This window comes from Crocuta crocuta, unplaced genomic scaffold (assembly GCF_008692635.1).
Source record: "Crocuta crocuta isolate KB4526 unplaced genomic scaffold, BGI_CrCroc_1.0 scaffold551, whole genome shotgun sequence".
Taxonomy (NCBI): domain Eukaryota; kingdom Metazoa; phylum Chordata; class Mammalia; order Carnivora; family Hyaenidae; genus Crocuta; species Crocuta crocuta.
The window spans coordinates 2,281,505-2,298,472 of NW_027530969.1; the positions used below are offsets into that span (position 1 = coordinate 2,281,505).

General features: G+C 39.2%; 1 protein-coding gene across 5 annotated transcripts in view; it reads left to right on the forward strand.

The window, feature by feature from the left end:
* MSRA (methionine sulfoxide reductase A) overlaps positions 1–16,968 on the forward strand; it is a 445,744-nt gene that overhangs the window by 214,123 nt on the left and 214,653 nt on the right. For 4 of the 5 annotated variants that reach the window (XR_013336409.1, XM_077769706.1, XM_077769705.1 and 1 more), the window contains one exon: positions 2,575–2,694. The exons of the other annotated variant lie outside the window; for it this stretch is intronic. Coding sequence is in view for 3 of the 4 variants with exons in the window: in XM_077769706.1 (XP_077625832.1) it covers positions 2,575–2,694 (120 nt within the window). In the remaining variant the exon portion in view is untranslated. The remainder of the gene's footprint in view (positions 1–2,574; positions 2,695–16,968) is intronic. 5 annotated transcript variants of the gene reach the window in all.

Sequence of the window (16,968 nt, forward strand, 5' to 3'; positions counted from 1 at the left end):
CAGAAAAACTTGAAAAATGAAAAAATTCCTGTATTCTCATTCCTATAAAACAATCATGGTTATAACTTTGTATATTTCTTTCTAGTCTATTTTGGTATGGATGTTTTTTTCATAGTTGTAATAAGAACGTGCATATACTTGTGGTTTTTTTCCTTTTAAATTTAGCCTTAGTTAATTATGATATAATCATATACATATTTCCATGTTGCATTGTTATCACAACAGTAACTTTTTTACTGCATTAATTTTTATCATTTGGTTCTAACATATTTTTTAACTGTTAATGTATTTTTAGTCAGTATATTTCCTATCACATTTGAGCAAATATATTTTTGTATAATGTATGACATTATGCACAATGTGTTTTGGTTATTACTGCTCTGAATTTTTAAAGTAGATTATTAACAAATGTCAAGAATTTCAATAAACTTCCATCTAATTTTTCTTTCAAGTCTGTCAATAGAGTCTAACAAATCCAGTTATTGTAGGAGTAGGAGGCATATATTAATTTGCCAACTGTTGTTCTACCCAAGATCTTAATTATATATGACTTAATAAAGCATATAAAACTTGAGCGAGCTAGTAATCTTGTTTACATCTAGAAATTGGTCATAGAATAGCAGAAACTTCTGGTAGAAGATGCGGGTTCTTTGAAGCCCACGGAGAGGTAAAGCAACATTTTGGAAGTGTGTAATGATGTGCATTCTTGGGAGATAGGTCTTGGTTTTTACCATATGTTCAAAGGAATCCAATAACTAGTGATATGAGCACAGTGTTTGCTACTTGAATAGAATAATATTTTTAGTGAGTTTCTTTGTGTATTTGTTGTTGTCTCTTTCTCTGCTTTCCCCCTTCCCTCTCTTTCTTCATTCATTATATTTAGTAATAGAACTCAGAAAAATATTCCCTTTGGTGAGCAGTGATTTGTCACAGGAAAGTTTGTAATGACTTAAATATTTTTGAAGAAACTGAGCACATGTGAAATTGTTAATTGAAAACTGCATCACTCTGTGTTGATTTTGGTAAGTTTCCCACTGAAGTCAGTAAATTAGTGTTACCTTTCTTTTCTAAAGGTTTTTTTTTTTTTTTTTTTGAGAGAGAGAGAGAGAAAGAGCGTGCGAGTGCACATGCATACACATGCATGAGTGGTGTAGGGGCAGAGAGAGAGGGAGAGAGAGAGTATCCCAAGTAGGCTCCACACTGTCAGCACAGAACCCTGTGCTGGGCTGGAATGCACAAATCATGAGATCATGACCTGAGCCAAAATCAAGAGTCGGACGATTGAGTGACTGAGCCACCCAGGTGCCCCAGTGTTACCTGTCTTTGTTAGAATTTTTAAAAAAGCATTAGCAGGGGGCTCCTGGGTGGCTCAGCTGGTTAAGTGTCAGACCCTTACTTTTGACTCAGGTGATGATCTCACAGTTTAATGAATTCAAGCTCCACATTAGGGTCTGTGCTGATAGCTCAGAGCCTGGAGCCTCCTTGGGATTCTGTCTTTCCTTCTCTCTCTGCTCCTCCCCCACTCATGTTCTCTTTCTCTCTCTCTCCCTTCCCCTCAAATAAAGGAATAAACTTAAAAAAATAAAAAATAAAAATAAAAAAGCATAACTAAAATGCTGATCATTAAATAAATTTATGCTATTAATACAGGTTATTATGTTTTGGCAAGTCCATTGATTGAGTGTTGAAATCATTCATCAAATGCAGTTATCTTTTTACTCTGTTATTTGGAAAGCAATGCTTTGAAGTAAAGTAGAGTAAAATTTGAGACTTTCTAAGTTTTTGCACAACTAAAGAAAATAGGCACTCTATGCAAATAACCTTAAATAAAATTATTTTTAGATATTAAAAAAATCTTAATTTTTTTTTCTTGACTTCTAATATGTTTCATTTTTAATTTGAGTATAGTTGACGTACAATACTACAGTAGTTTTAGGCATACTACATAGCGGTTCAGCAAGTTTAGACATTATGCTATGTTCACCACAGGCATAGCTACCATCTGTTCTGATACATTGCCATTACAATAGCAGTGACTATATTCCTTATGCTGTGCCCTTTATTCCTATAACTTATTCACTGCATTACTGGGAACCTGTATCTCCTACTCCCCTTCAAGCACTTTGCCTAACCCTCTGACCCCCTTCCCCTCTGGGAATCATCAGTTTTCTGTATTTATAGATCTGATTCTGCTTTTTGTTGTTTGTTCATTTGTCGTTGTTGTTCGTTTTTTTATTCCATTTATGATTGAAATCATATGGTATTAGTCTTTCTGACATTTCGCTTGACATAATACTCTAGATATATACATTTTGTCTCAAATGGCAAGATCTCATCCTTTTTTGTGGTTGCATAATATTCCTGTGTGTGTGTGTGTATGTATCACCTCTTCCTTATTCATTGTCTATAGATAGGTACTTAGGTTGCTTCCATGAATCTGTCCTTCTTTAAAAGATAAAATCTTAGTTATTTTCGATTACCAAATGACATGAACAACTTCTCTTTTCTAATTAAAGTTTCTAATGTGCAATTACTACTTGTTTTTGAAAAAGGACTATCATATGTTTTTCTCAGGAATGGGCTGTTTCTGGGGAGCTGAGAGGAAATTCTGGACCATAAAAGGAGTATATTCAACTCAAGTTGGTTATGCTGGAGGCTACACTTCCAATCCTACTTATAAAGAAGTTTGTTCAGGTATGAAGAATTTGTTCCAACTTCTGTTATAAGGAGCAAGAAAGGGCTTGTCTCTGCTGGCAGGTGACAGGATCTTTAAAATGCAAATGTAATTTTTGTGTTTCCTCAGTCTTTTCTTTCTCACTTCTATAAATATATTTATTGGCCTCTCACTTTATATTTTTAGAAGATAATAGATTTCTTATGGAATGTATCATTTAGCTGCTGTTGCAGAATAATCACCACAAAACGTAATTCTAAAGGAATCACATATTAGCTTATGATTATGTGCGTCAGGAATTTTAGCTGGGCTTTTCTTGGAGGTTCTTCTGCTGGTCTTTTCTGAACTCACTCATGTGACTCCAGTCAACTGGTGGGCTTCCTGGTGACTAATTGGTCTAGGATGGCTTCACTGATAGGTCTGCATTTGGTGCTGGTTGTTGATTTTTGTTGGCTGGGGTAATTGGAATGATGGACCATGTCTTCAGCACATTGGTCCCTGGCAAATTCACATGTTGGTGGGTGCAGAGATTCCCAGGAATAGCAAGAGAGGATAAGCCCCATTCCGTTAGCACCTTTCAAGCGTCTGTTTATATCACATTTACACTTGTCCATTGCAAGTCACATGTGGGACTAGAGTCAATATGGGAGGGATCCCCCAAAGGCAGGACTGCAATAGTTTGTTACATGGGACAAAAGTATCACACACCATAATTGTTTCTCTGTGGGTAAGACATTAAAATCTAGTCTATAATGAAGGGATTGGCAAACAGGTTTGCAGGCTGCCCACTACCAGTTTGTGTAAACAAAGTCATATAGAAACATAGCCACAACCATTTATTTATATATTATGCATGAATGCTTTCATGGTACAATGGCAGAGTTGAGTGGATATGACAAAGATGGTATAGTACAAAACCTAAAATATTTATGATTTAGGCCTTTTCAGAAAAATATTTGGCTACCAGGATAGGCAGATGCCCCATGGCAAATTCTAGCTCAAGTACCAGGTAACCATTCTGGATTTGGTTTTTGTTCTGGCCTTCAGGGATTTCCTTTACTTCTCTGCCAGCTCAGTTAGCATTTATTTATTTATTTTGAGGGGGTGGGGTAGGGTAGGGGGAGCAGAGAGAGAAGGAGGGAATCTCAAGCAGGCTCTGCACTGTCAGCACAGAGCTGGATGCAAGACTTGAACTCACAAACTGTGAGATCATGACCTGAGCTGAAATCAAGAGTCAGACACTTAGCCAAGTGAGCCACGCAGGAGTCCCATCAGGTAACATTTAAAACATAGTTTCTTTCTTTTAAACCCTTTTTTTCATTTTTCAAAAAAAAATGATATGCATTTAAGATGTATGACATGATATTTTGCTATACGTAGTGAAATGATTACTAATAGTCAAGCTAATTAACATTAGCTTAACTAATGTTCATCTCCTTATTATCATCTCCATCATCCATAACATTATCATCTCACGTACTTTTCTTTTTGTAGCAACAGTATCTGTGATCTACTCTCTTACCAAATTTCAAGTGAACAACACAGTATTATTAACTGCCATTACCTTGCTGTACATTAGACCTCTGGAACTAATTCATCCTACATAAAGAGAACGTTTGTAACCTTTGACCAACATTTCCCTGTTTCCTTCTACTCTTGCCCCTTTCTACTCTCTGCTTCTATGAGTTTTTTGTTTTTTTTTATTTTTTTTCTTTTTTTTTAGATTCCACATACAATTGAGAACATGCAGTATACAATTTTTTCTGTGTCTGAATTAATTTCACTTAGCATGCTTTCTTCCAGTTTCATCCATGTTGTTGCAAATGGCAGAATTTCTTTTGTGTGTAAGGCTGATTAATATTCCATTGTCTGTATGCCATGATATCTTTATCCATTCTTCTGCTGATAGACACTTAGGTTGTTTCCAAACCATGACTATTGTGGATAATGCTGAGGTGAATGTGGAGAATAGCTCTCTTTGAGTTCCTGATTTCATTTCACTAGGCTATACAGCCAGAAGAAATATTGCTAGATCATTTGATATTTTATCTTTAATTTTTTGAGGAACATCCACACTGTAAAATACATTATTTAAAAAGAATATTTCATTCAATATTTTAAGAGTTCCTAATAGGGAGGGCTTATTATCTAGATATATAGTCCAGCATATTGATAAAAATGGGATTTTAAAAATGCATAAATAGTTTTATCTTTTAAAAATAAAGGGTTGAATTGGTGTAATTTGGGGAGGGTCCTCTCAACTCTCCGAGGACACCTTGTATGCAGGTTAGGGAGGAGTTGGAGTATGGGAGTTTGTTCAATAATGAGCATGTTGGCTTGTTTGCTACAATATGAATTCTGATTTGGAAATGAAATATAAGCTGTGCAATATTGAAAATGTCATGAAAACATGCATTTTCTTTCTTTACTTGCCTTTACAAAAGAATTGAAATACACTCATTGGTGTTGAGAATGTGGAAATTGAACAAATACTTTTCATGGTTAATCCAATTTTTTTTCCTTGCATCTGTTTCAAAATTAAACAAATGCTTATGCAGAGCTATAAATAGATTCAGATGAACCCTGGAGATTGCCCAGGTGTATCCTCTTAAGTCTCAGGAATGGAAATGAATAGATTCCTTCCGATAATTGCAGACATGACTTAATAGCCTAAGAGAAAAGGTTGCTAAGAAAACCTCCAAATATCTACTGCTTATTACCATTATTCTCCACCAGCAAAATATTAATAATCAATTAGAATACTATGGTTGCTTGTTTGCTGAGACTTGTTCCAATTCAGCTCTTTATGTTAGTAAGAACAGCATGCTGATTGCCTTTGTTGAACTCCTACTATGTGCCAGACGCTGTAATAAGCACTTTTTCCACCTTTACTTTTCTTTCAACCAATCTTCCAAAGAATTCTGTGAAATGTCTCAGTTTCTGTCTTTTACACAGGGAGTGTTGAGGCTCAGAGAGGAAAAGTAACTTCCCTAAGGTCGTGTATAGCAGGAATTCCAACCTCATCAGCTCTCAGCTCTAAGTTTATGCCACTGAGCATGGTGTCAGTCACCCACCTGTCATATCCCAGTGATTCTCCGTTCATCCAATCATACTTCCCTCTACCAGGTCACACAGTCTCTTTCATGTCCATCCTTCTGCTATACTTTTGAAAAATTGGTGTGCTTTTTAATATTACAGTAAAGAAAATACCAAGCAATTTTTTTGCCTCTCTGATGTTTAGAAGGACAAAGAACAGAACTCTTTTAAGATACAGTTCGTGGAAACAGCTGGTATCTTAGAGTCTTATACAGAAGCCATGGAGGTTGGTAAAGAACTCTGTATTTGATGTGAACACTACTTGCTAAGTTAGTGGTGGCATTGGGAAACATGGTTGTCATGGAAACTTGTTCCTGATTGGGAAAAGATAAGATGGTTATGGGGTCTTAATCCATCCAGACACAGAAAGAGAGATGATTTCTTTCCCTGGGCTTTTTTTTTTTTTTTTTTTTTTTTTTTTTTTTTTTTCTTTTTTTTTTTGGTCTTGATCATGAAAGGAAAAAACAAAAAGACAGAGAGAAATCGATAGAAAGGACCCAACAGAAGTGGTAGAGCCTTCAGATTCCTGAAATAGCAGGGAAGGAGAACAAACAAGATCCTCAGCTAGAGTAATTTGGTAACCGGCTAATTAAAGATTTTTGACCAAGGAGAGGACGGGGGAGACAGAAAGCAGGTTATACTGGCAGGACTTCCTTGCTGAAGTCTCGGGTGCTCAAAGCCTTATTGAACGAGTCAGCCCTGGAGGGGTCTGACTTACAAGGAAGAAAAACCAAGGCTCCACTAAGATGTATAATAATTGCTGAGGTTTCATATGAGAGAACTATTAGTCTGTGCTCCAGTATCTGGATTAATTTCAAGATGGCGTACTCCTTGTGTTTGTAATTAAGTTTGTAAAATTTTGGTCACAACCAAAAGTTTTTTGTAAACATATTCATTCATTCATTCATTCATTCATTCATTCAAGAAATGAAGTCTATGGACCTAGTCTGTCTGCCAAATTCCTTCTTTCAAATCGCAAGTACACTGGAGCCTCAGATACCATTTGGTTTCTTGGGGAAGGTACTAGAATTAGAGGGGTAGCACCCAGAGTGGGGGCAGGGGGCAATTTTCAAAATCCAAAGGTCCAGATGGGCGCCTGGGTGGCTTAGTCGGTTAAGCGTCTGACTTTCGCTTGGGTCATGATCTCGCGGATCGTGGGTTCAAGCCCCGCGTCGGGCTCTGTGCTGACTGCCAGCTCAGAGCCTGGAGCCTGTTTCAGTCTGTGAATCCTTCTCTCTCTGACCCTCCCCTGCTCACGCTGTCTCTCTCTCTCCTAGAAATAAATAAAAAAACATTTAAAAAAAAAAATCCAAAGGTCCAGAGCTAGCTATTCTAGCTCTACCATTTCCCCCTCCCCCCACCCCCAACCCAACACACGATGACTAATGGCAGAAATTCCACATCATTGTCTTGGCACACAGATTGGTGATCACAAGCCATGGAATCAGAAACATTGGCTGAAGTTTGTCATGTGCACATGCTAGCGGGTAGGCACTACCTCAGGGGATGAGTGAGCGAGCTAGTGTGTGTGAGTGAAAAGCATGCATATCCAGGTAGGATGCATATTAATGTTGGAATGGTATTTCTTTGAGGCTATCGATGCCCCTGTGATTCTGAAACCCGAGCTTCAGGCACATAGAAAAGCTGTATGACTTCTAGTAACAACCAGGAAAAGAGGTGATCCCATGGTGACACATGAATAGAGTTGACTCTAACATGTCGGTGGAACATTCTTTGATGGCTCACTAATAGGTATGTTACATGCCAGGTGATCTGTGGGATACCTGAGCCTGACATCTATACAAGATACAAGGGACAACAATTCCTCAAGGCACTAAAGTTGCCTTTTGGGAATAAAGTATAAAATAAGCCTGCGGTGCCTCAGACTGGAGGCAAGCAGTCACTTAGAAGAGAGCTAGACTTCCAGGTCTATAGGACCTCCAAGTAACCCAATGGAATGCCCTTGCCCTATGTAAAAAGGATAAAAAAGAGGGCCTTGGCAGGGAGGCTGTTCAACCAGTCCAGCCTGGGAAAGGAGAAGACCTGAGGGCACCCTCCAGGTTGCTCTGTAAGGTTTGGCTGCTGGACAGAGTCCCAGAGCCTGACACCCGATGCTTTTAAGTGTTATCAGTAACTCCTCTTATTCTGATCCATACTCTGTAGAAACTTCTCATCTTTTGTCTTCCTGTGGAGATTATTTACAGGAAGAAAATGCAATGAGACAAGGTTGATCAGCTAGACAGTTCTAATTCTCATTTCAAATTCAATTAAATGCCATTCTGAGATGTATATCTCAGTTTATTGTGAGTTTAGTCTACACAGGTCATTCTCTCCATATCGCATTAACCATGGGTTAAATTAAATGATAAAAATGGAATTTTGGTCTTCAAAGCTGAGAGAAGGCAGACCACAGTGATTTTCCAAAGGCTGTGATTGCCTCCTTGCATTTTCTTGGCGACTCCTGCCCATCTCATTTGTCCATCATTTTATTTAAACCTGTTTTAAAAGTGACCTTTCTCATGTAGCAGGCCCTTTAAACTTCCCTTCCTTGGATTCATCAATTATCACTGAAACCGGAGCCACAAGCTAAGAAAATTGCATCTCCTATAGATGTTCCAGGCCTGAATTCAGAGCCTTCTTAGAGCTGCCCACCACCAGCTCCTGCACTGGGAACCCATTCATAGCTTGGCAGTGATGTGGCATTGTTCATGGCTACTGTTCGGCCACTATTTCTTGTGGTGTTTCAGATCTTTTTCTAATGGTGTGCTGAGAAGTAATCTTAAGTGGCCACCATTATAATCCTAAAATGACTTCCAAGGATGTATTCATTTATTTGGTGTTCCTTAAAAGCTCAGTATGTGTGTAGCACTAGAGAATCCATAGAAACCTAGAATGACATAACCACAAGGAGCCTAGATTTCATATAACCTTTCTTAAATGAATTAAGTAGTACCTGTCTTCCAGAATTCTTTCTCTAAAGTCAAATGGAAGCTTGATCTTTCACATTTGTTTTAAAGTGTTGCGCTGACCCTGGATTTCTCTTTACACACACATGTGTATGTGCACCCACACACACAAACATACCAACTCCCCCAAACATTTGTTATGCAAACCAACTGATTAACTGGCATGCTGTTGCTTTACTACATTGATTTTAGAAGTAATTGAGCTATTCAGATTCCTGAATACCCTGATAGAGAATTATTCTTACATTTCATAATAATGACTACACACTTGAAAATATGAAAAGACATTCTGCAATGGGTAAGCATTCTGGGTTAATTTCAGTGCATTAGCCTAATACACAAATAACCCCATTTCTGGCGAGAAAACCCAGGATGTTCATTCACTGGGTAATATCTTTTCGTACTTTGCTTACAGATGTTCAGAACAATTCTATGTTTATTAGTCTATTCAAAAGCTTTTAGAAATCTGCACAGCCAAGTAGCACCCAAACCAGAAGCATGAAAGGGACTGCATAACTTTTTCTCAGAAGTGAGTGACATTTACACAATCACCACTGAGAAGCTGAGGCCCAGATACTTTCTTTCAATGGAACACTCCAGTGGGTTTTCAGGCAATATGTCCAAATCCAGTCCTGAGCAGGAGCCTAGTCTGGGAGGAACAGAGTGTGGGAGTCCTCATTTCACCTTCCAGTGGTGTCAATGTCCAGGCTATTTTGCTCTTGGACTTTTTCCTCTCTTGTAAAATGGGGACAGTACTATTTTATGAAACCAGTACTCTTGTGGTGAGGTTCTTATTTGAAAATAAAATTATTTCAAATTGGAAGTGTTCTAGAAAACCAAGGACAATATGTGCTTTCTACCCTCTAGCTCTTGGGCATGTTAAACATCAAAGTGAAGGGGCAGTAGAGTGGCTCAGTTGATTAAATATCTGACTTCCACTCAAGTCATGATCTCATGGTTTGTGGATTCGAGCCCCGTCTTGGGCTCTGTGCTGAAAGCATGCAGCCTGTAGCCTGCTTCAGATTCTGTCTCCCTCTTTCTCTGGCCATCCCCCACTCACACTTTGTCTGTCTCTGTCTCTCAAAAGTAAATGAAAATATTAAAAAAAAAGAAAGAAGAGATCAAAGTGAAGGGTCACGAAGCATGAAGCATCGCTTGGTAGTGGACTGGGGTCCGCCCACAGAATGTTCACACTACATAACAAATGGAAGCTGTTTGCTCCTTTTCCTCTTCCATGTTAGTTGTAGGTCATTTCTACCTCCTTTCCAAATGCATATCCTTATTTCCAAGAGCTGAAGAGCTCTAACAAAGCATTGAATAATTTCCCCACGAATATAAAGCAACTCAGTATACTTCTTTAGTTTGACTTAATTTCTGAAATGTTTGGGTGGATGTACATGTCTATGTATCTTGCATGAGATTAATGATCCCATTTTTCTTTGAAGTAGTGATGAGTTCTGTTATTAGCAGATTTTACCAAGCAATGTAAAACTCTTTCTAAATTCCTTGCAGACTACATTAAATCTCTTTTTAGTGCGTACTAAGTCTTATTGTACTCATTTCAATGTCAGTCAAGGTAAATTACTAAGTTATTGGCATATCCCTAAAAATGAAGAATTCTGGTGTTCTGTTCTTGCTATATGCAATTTGATCACTTTTTGTTCCTCAGATGTCAGACATAAAATTGACCTTGAACTTGTAGCAGGCAGGATAAAGATGCTTGTCTGTCTCAAAATGCCTGGCAGAAAGCAAGCCCTGAGGTCAGGGGTCCTGTGACTCATAGTTATAATCTCTGGGACCAAATATAGCTCTTCCATCCAACCCATCCATGTAGCTGCTCAAGACAGATTAGTTCGATGAATGGATCCACTGCCTGATAGAACAAAATATAGGTCATGGGAGAATTACTATTTTTGTTTATTTCTTAAGCCTCGATCACTAGAAAAGACAAGTGTGGCTTCTTGACAAGAAGGGCTACCCCTCCAAAGGGCTGATGTCAGGTCTGAGGCACAGGTCATGGTGGGCATTTCAGGCCTGCAAGGGACCTAATCATCTTCTAGTCCTGTGCCTTTCAAAAGAGGTGACTATAGAACACTTGGGTTCCAGGAAGGTGCTTCAGGTATTCTACCAATAATGAAGAACGTTCTAATAACAAAGATTTAAGCTGCTCATTTACCCATTTAGCTATATTATATGTTGCAGTCTTGACTAATATTTTATTGCTTTAAAAAGTTCTTGAGAATTTTTGAAAACCACTGAGAACACTTTCTTTGTGAGGTAAGGAAACAGGCTGAGAGAAAATGACTGGGGAGAGAGACTTGAGAAGGGTTGAAAAGTTGTCTTCCCAGGTCACTGTGTTGCTGGAATCCTAAAAGGAAGTTGAAATCCATGTCCATTATGTTTTTTTAAGTGAGAATGGAGATCAAGGATTCAGAATGGTGGTGGCTTTTCAGTTTGAAATGTTGAGATTTCAAGATATCAATATTTTATCAACTAGATCCTGGTTATCTTTTTAGTTAGGCTAGACTTCTTTTTTTTTTTTTTCTTTTTTCCTTTCTCTTTTCTCTAAGACCTGAGTACTGGGATTTTCTAATAGACCATTCTTATGTCTGCTAGATGCTCTATGTGCAGTCAGCTAGGAGCTGAGCTGAGGGTGTGACAATAGAGCCTGCAGGAGCCTCTCTTGTTAACCAGTGCATTGGCACCTTGTTTCCCCTAGAAAAAAGTGAGAAAGGAAATCATTCAACAAGAGGGCGTTGTGGCCTCACTCTCTTTCAAAACTTCTACAAATCTGGTTTCCAGCCTGGGCTGTGGACCCACAGGGTTTGCAGCGTTAGGACACAGAATCTGCAAATTGATTTGTACACCGAGCATGGCCTCCCAATCTGAATAATCACCTCGCTCACGTCTGCTTCCACTTTTCAATCTGTAAGGGAGCTGACTCTGTGATAAATAAGATCTATATTCATCCAGCGCTACTGACCTCAGAGCAGCTGTTTGTCATCACAGATGCTCTTCATCCCTGGATTCTAAAATTAGAGCGACTATCCTGGGGGCTTTTACACAGAATCTTGACTGAATCACTTGGTCCCTCATGCTCTTATAGTGATGGGATCACCATGATAAAAGGTTGTCCCACATCCCCAGCATGAAATGAAATACATACAAGTACACTTTGCTGGAGACATTTTACATTTGCCAAAATATTTCAGTCCAGCATTAGACGTCACAGAAGATGAGTATTTTCTATAGATCAGAGGATTGCTAGCTGCAAACATCAACAGATGAGGCAACACAAGACCTCTGTCCTCACATGGTCAAGTAGGTGTTGGTGCTTTTCCTTCCTGTTGGGATTTATTGGCCAAAGACCTCAGTTGTGTCAGTGTCTGTTCTTTGCCATTTAAGGGAAGGGGTAGTGAGTGCATTTTGATGGTTTATGAATTCTCTGAAGACTAGAGAGCATGTTCAATGTATTCTTCATATGACCTTGATATTTTCATATTCTCTAGTATTTTTGGCTGTTGAATCCATCTCCCCCCTTAAGCAGCTTAAATCACTGCTGGGAACAGGTGTGGTGGTCAAAGGTCAACAGACCAACACACTTTAAGTAGTTAAATGTGTCAGTATTTCAGCATATCTGATGGTAAAACTCTCATCCGCTCTTCACATGGAAAATAAATTAAATGAAAAGGAACAATAATGAAAGCATTCTTTATATTCATCCAGCAGTAGAAATAGGTTCTTCTTTCATTGTATCAGGATTATATTCTCAAAGATTTAGGAGAGAGATTAAGAGGAATTTGCCATAGCAAGCAGTTCTTAAAACATAATTGCAAAAGCAATTGATGAATGTGCCTACACTGATATTTTCAAATCACATAAAATGGAGCCATAATGTAATGTGAGAAAATAGCCTTATAGGGGGTTGAGCTTCTCTAGGAATTTTATGTGATACTCTGGGTCTTAATTACTTCATAATGACTAACAATTTTTAGAGCCTTTGAATGAGCTTTCTTTTTTTTTAAATCTAAGTTACATTAAAAATAAATATCTGGGTCAATTACTGCCCTATCTGCCAGTTACAATTTTTTTTTTATATTTTTATTTATTTCTAGGAGAGAGAGAGAGAGAGACAGCTGAGCAGGGGAGGGTCAGAGAGAGAGGGAGACACAGACTCTGAAACTGGCTCCAGGCTCTGAGCTGGCAGTCAGCACAGAGCCCGATGCGGGGCTCGAACCCACAAACCGCGAGATCATGGCCTAAGCGAAAGTCGGACGCTTAACCGACTAAGCCATCCAGGCGCCCCTGCCAGTTACAATTTTAACAAGAAGGACTCATATGAAAACACAGTCACCCATCCTGGGAGCTAGTGGTCCAATAGAAATGGAGCAGCTTTGGAAGAGGCCACTGCTGTTTTGCCAGGTGGGCACCTCTGATTTGCCCAGGCCTCATTGGCATGTGACCCAGCTACAAACCACTGAGTCCCTTCAACTGTGAGCTAGGTTTTGCTTAACAAATCCTGGCCTCTGATGGTGGCATCACAGAGCCTATCAAGGAGCACTGAGGGAACAAACTGATCTCAGTGACTTTACTCTTTGCAAATGGGAGCTAGTGCAGTTTCTGTGTGGCAGAAGCTTTCCCAGGAGGACTGCTTACCCACAGTGGGGTGGAACCCCGTTATGTGTTGCTGTCCCCTTCCTCTTCTTTTTGGTGATTCCCTCTTCCTCCTCCTCCTTCCCTTCCCTCTCTTTTTCTTTCCTCCAGTTAAGGATACCTTGTTTTTCTACTCCATTATTATTATTATTATTATTATTATTATTATTATTATACTAAAAAAGTCACAGTAAGTAGTGAGTTACATAGTGCCTGTCTTAGGTTTAGAACCTTTTATAACTTAATATTGTCCACAGGTGTTATAGTAGCTCATATTAATCACTAAGTTTATAAAATCTACAAAACATTTTCCTGGGATGATCTTTGTCACAGATCTATGAAATAGAGTTGCATTGTCGCTCCCTGTAACAGTGCCGAGCGTTCAGAAACAGTAAGTTACTCAGTGTGACACCTGCTAATTAGAGGTACCCACAGTCTCTTCTGATGGCATTTCTTTTGAAAAGAAAACAGAGATTGTATTTCAGACTGTCTCCTTCTGAGCTTTTTCTTTATCCATTTCCAATAAATGCTTTGTTGCATGCCCTTCTTGAGCATTTTAGGATACTTTGAAAGAAATTAAGCTTGTGAAGTTGTTGTGGGAATAAACTAGAATTTTGTAAATGGTTTGTAAAAAATGTCCGGACTTTAGATGAACCTGATCTATAGAAACATAGATTTTTCTTTTTTTTATTGAAATATAAAGTTATATTAATTTCAGGGATACAACATAGGGTTCCAACAATTCTATACATTACTCGGTGCTCCCCATGGTAAGTGTAGTCACTATACAATGTAATTATAATATTATTGGCTAGATTCCCTATGCTGTACCTTTAACCTTCATGACTTATCTGTTTTATAATTAGAAGTCTCTACATCTTATTTCCCTCTGTTTTTTTTTTAAATATATTTTCTTATTTATTTCTAGGGGAGAGAGAGAGACAGCGTGAGCAGGGGAGGGTCAGAGAGAGAGGGAGACACAGACTCTGAAACAGGCTCCAGGCTCAGAGCTGATAGTCAGCACAGAGCCTGACGCGGGGCTCGAACCCACGAACCGCGAGATCATGACCCAAGTGAAAGTCGGACGCTTAACCGACTAAGCCACCCAGGCGCCCCTATTTCCCTCTGTTTTGTCCATCCCCCTACCCATTTCTCCTCTGGTAACCACCAGTTTATTCTCTATATTAAGACACTTTTTCTTTTTTCAATTTTCTTTTTAAGTTAGATATATCTTAGAGGTCATCTGTTACAGTGATTTTTGAAGCTTCTATTAAGCATTAGAGTATTTTCTTCAGATAAAAAATTTGCACAGATGTGTCATCTTAAAACTGTGTCCAGGATATTCTGAATGGAAGAGGGGGCTTCCCCCTACAGCGTCCTCATATTTTAGGTCAAGGAGGTGTGTCCCTGGAATGAAGTCTACAAGTGGTTGAGAACCAGGGACAGCTTCACTCTGGGCTGAAACACGTAGAGATCTCATTAAATCCTCAGGCCTGCTTTAAGCCTGCACACTGGAAGTTATGGAAACCCCCAGGATTTTCGGGGAATCCGGAGAAAAGTGCTGGAAGGCGCGAGAAGGAGGCCTTTCCATTCTCTGCGGTCTCAGAGCTATACCAGGCACCTAGCTGTTCCTGAAGCATAGGTGTTTTTATGTAAGTTTCCGGTCATGCAGCAGAAGAGTCCAGAGCATCCAGTTTCTTCCAATCCACTTGTATTCCTTTTGTTTTCGGTTTCAGCTCTGGCTCCTTGAACATGTTTATTTGAAAGCGCTCCCTCCCCTCCTTAGTTCTGGAGAGGAGGAATTGTTAGCTACCGTAACACCCATGCCCCTGTCAGCAGACCTGCTTTGCTCCTGAAGGGTGGGTTGACAAAAAGTCATAGGTGCCTGAACTTGAGTATCTTGGTGCACGAGGAAAAAAAAAATCTGTCACCTTGTTTAAGGCTCGTTAGGTTGTGTTTGATAGTTTGAAAATGCTCCAGGGAAAACCATCTGTCTACTTTTGAGAGTCAGGTTGTAAAATGGCTAAGCCACATACTGGGGGTAAGGGGTGGGGTGGGCATCAGGAATAAGCCATCTTTTTGGGGATCTTCAACATTTTTAAATTAATACAGTTTGTTTTTTAGGGCAGTTTTAGCTTCACAACAAAATTAAGAGTAAGGTACAGAGATTTCCATATATACCCTGCTCCCCTTTCCCCATCATGCCCCCCTCACCACAAATACTCCCCTACTATCAACATCCCCCTCTAGAGTACATTTGTTACAACTGATGAACGTACTTTGACACACCATTATCACCCAAAGCCCACAGTTTACATTGGTATTCATTCCTGGTGTGCATTCTACAGGTTTGGGCAAATGTATAATGACATGTATCCACCATTATAGTATCATACAGAGTAGTGGCACTGCCCTAAAAATCCTGTGCTCACTGATTCAACCCTTCCTCCCAAACCCCAGCAACCACTGATCTTTTTACTGTCTCCATAGTTTTGCCTTTTCCAGAATGTCCCATAATTGGAACAATGCAGTATATGGCCTTTTCAGATTGGCTTCTTTCACTTAATAATATACATTTAAGTTTTTTCCTACATCTTTTCGTGGCTCGACAGCTCATTTCTTTTTGGTGCTGAATAATATTCCATTGTCTTGATGCACCTATTTATAAAGCCATTCATCACCTGAAGGACATCATGGTTTCTTCCAGGTCTTGGCAATGATGACTAAAACTGCTATAAATTTAGAAAGCTGGCTTTTCTCTTTATATTTCTTTTTTTCTTTTCATTCGTAGTTTATTGTCAAGTTGGTTTCCATATGACACCCAGTGCTCATCCCAACAAGTGTCCTCCTCCATGCCCATCACCCCCCCACCCCTTTCCCCAGAACGCATCAGCCCTCAGTTTGTTCTCAGTATTCTCATGGTTTGCCTCCCTCCCTCTCCCCAACTATTTTTCCCCTTCTCCTCCATCATGGTCCTCCATTAAGTTTTTCTAATCCACCTATAAGTGAAAGCATATGGTATCTGTCTTTCTCTGCCTAACTTATTTCACTCAGCATAACACCCTTAAGTTCTATCCATGTTGTTACAAATGGCCAGATTTCATTCTTTCTCATTGCCATGTAGTATTCCATTGTATAGATAAACCACATCTTAATCCATTCATCAGTTGATGGACACTTAGGCTCTTTCCATGATTTGGCTATTGTTGAAGTGCTGCTATGAACATTGGGGTACATGTGTCCCTATGCATCAGCACTCCTGTATCCCTTGGGTAAATTCCTAGCAGTGCTATTGTTGGGTCATAAGGAAGTTCTATTGTTAATTTTTTGAGAAACCTCCACAGTGTTTTCTGGAGGGGCTACACCAGTTTACATTCCCACCAACAGTGTAGGAGGGTGCCCGTTTCTCCATATCATTGCCAGCATGTATAGTCTCCTGATTTCTTCATTTTCGCCACTCTGACTGGCGTGAGGTGGTATCTCAGTGTGGTTTTGATTTGTATTTCCCTGATGAATTCCCCAGGGAATTCACCTGGCCCAGGGCTCTTATTTGTTGGGAGATTTTTTTTTTTTTTTTTT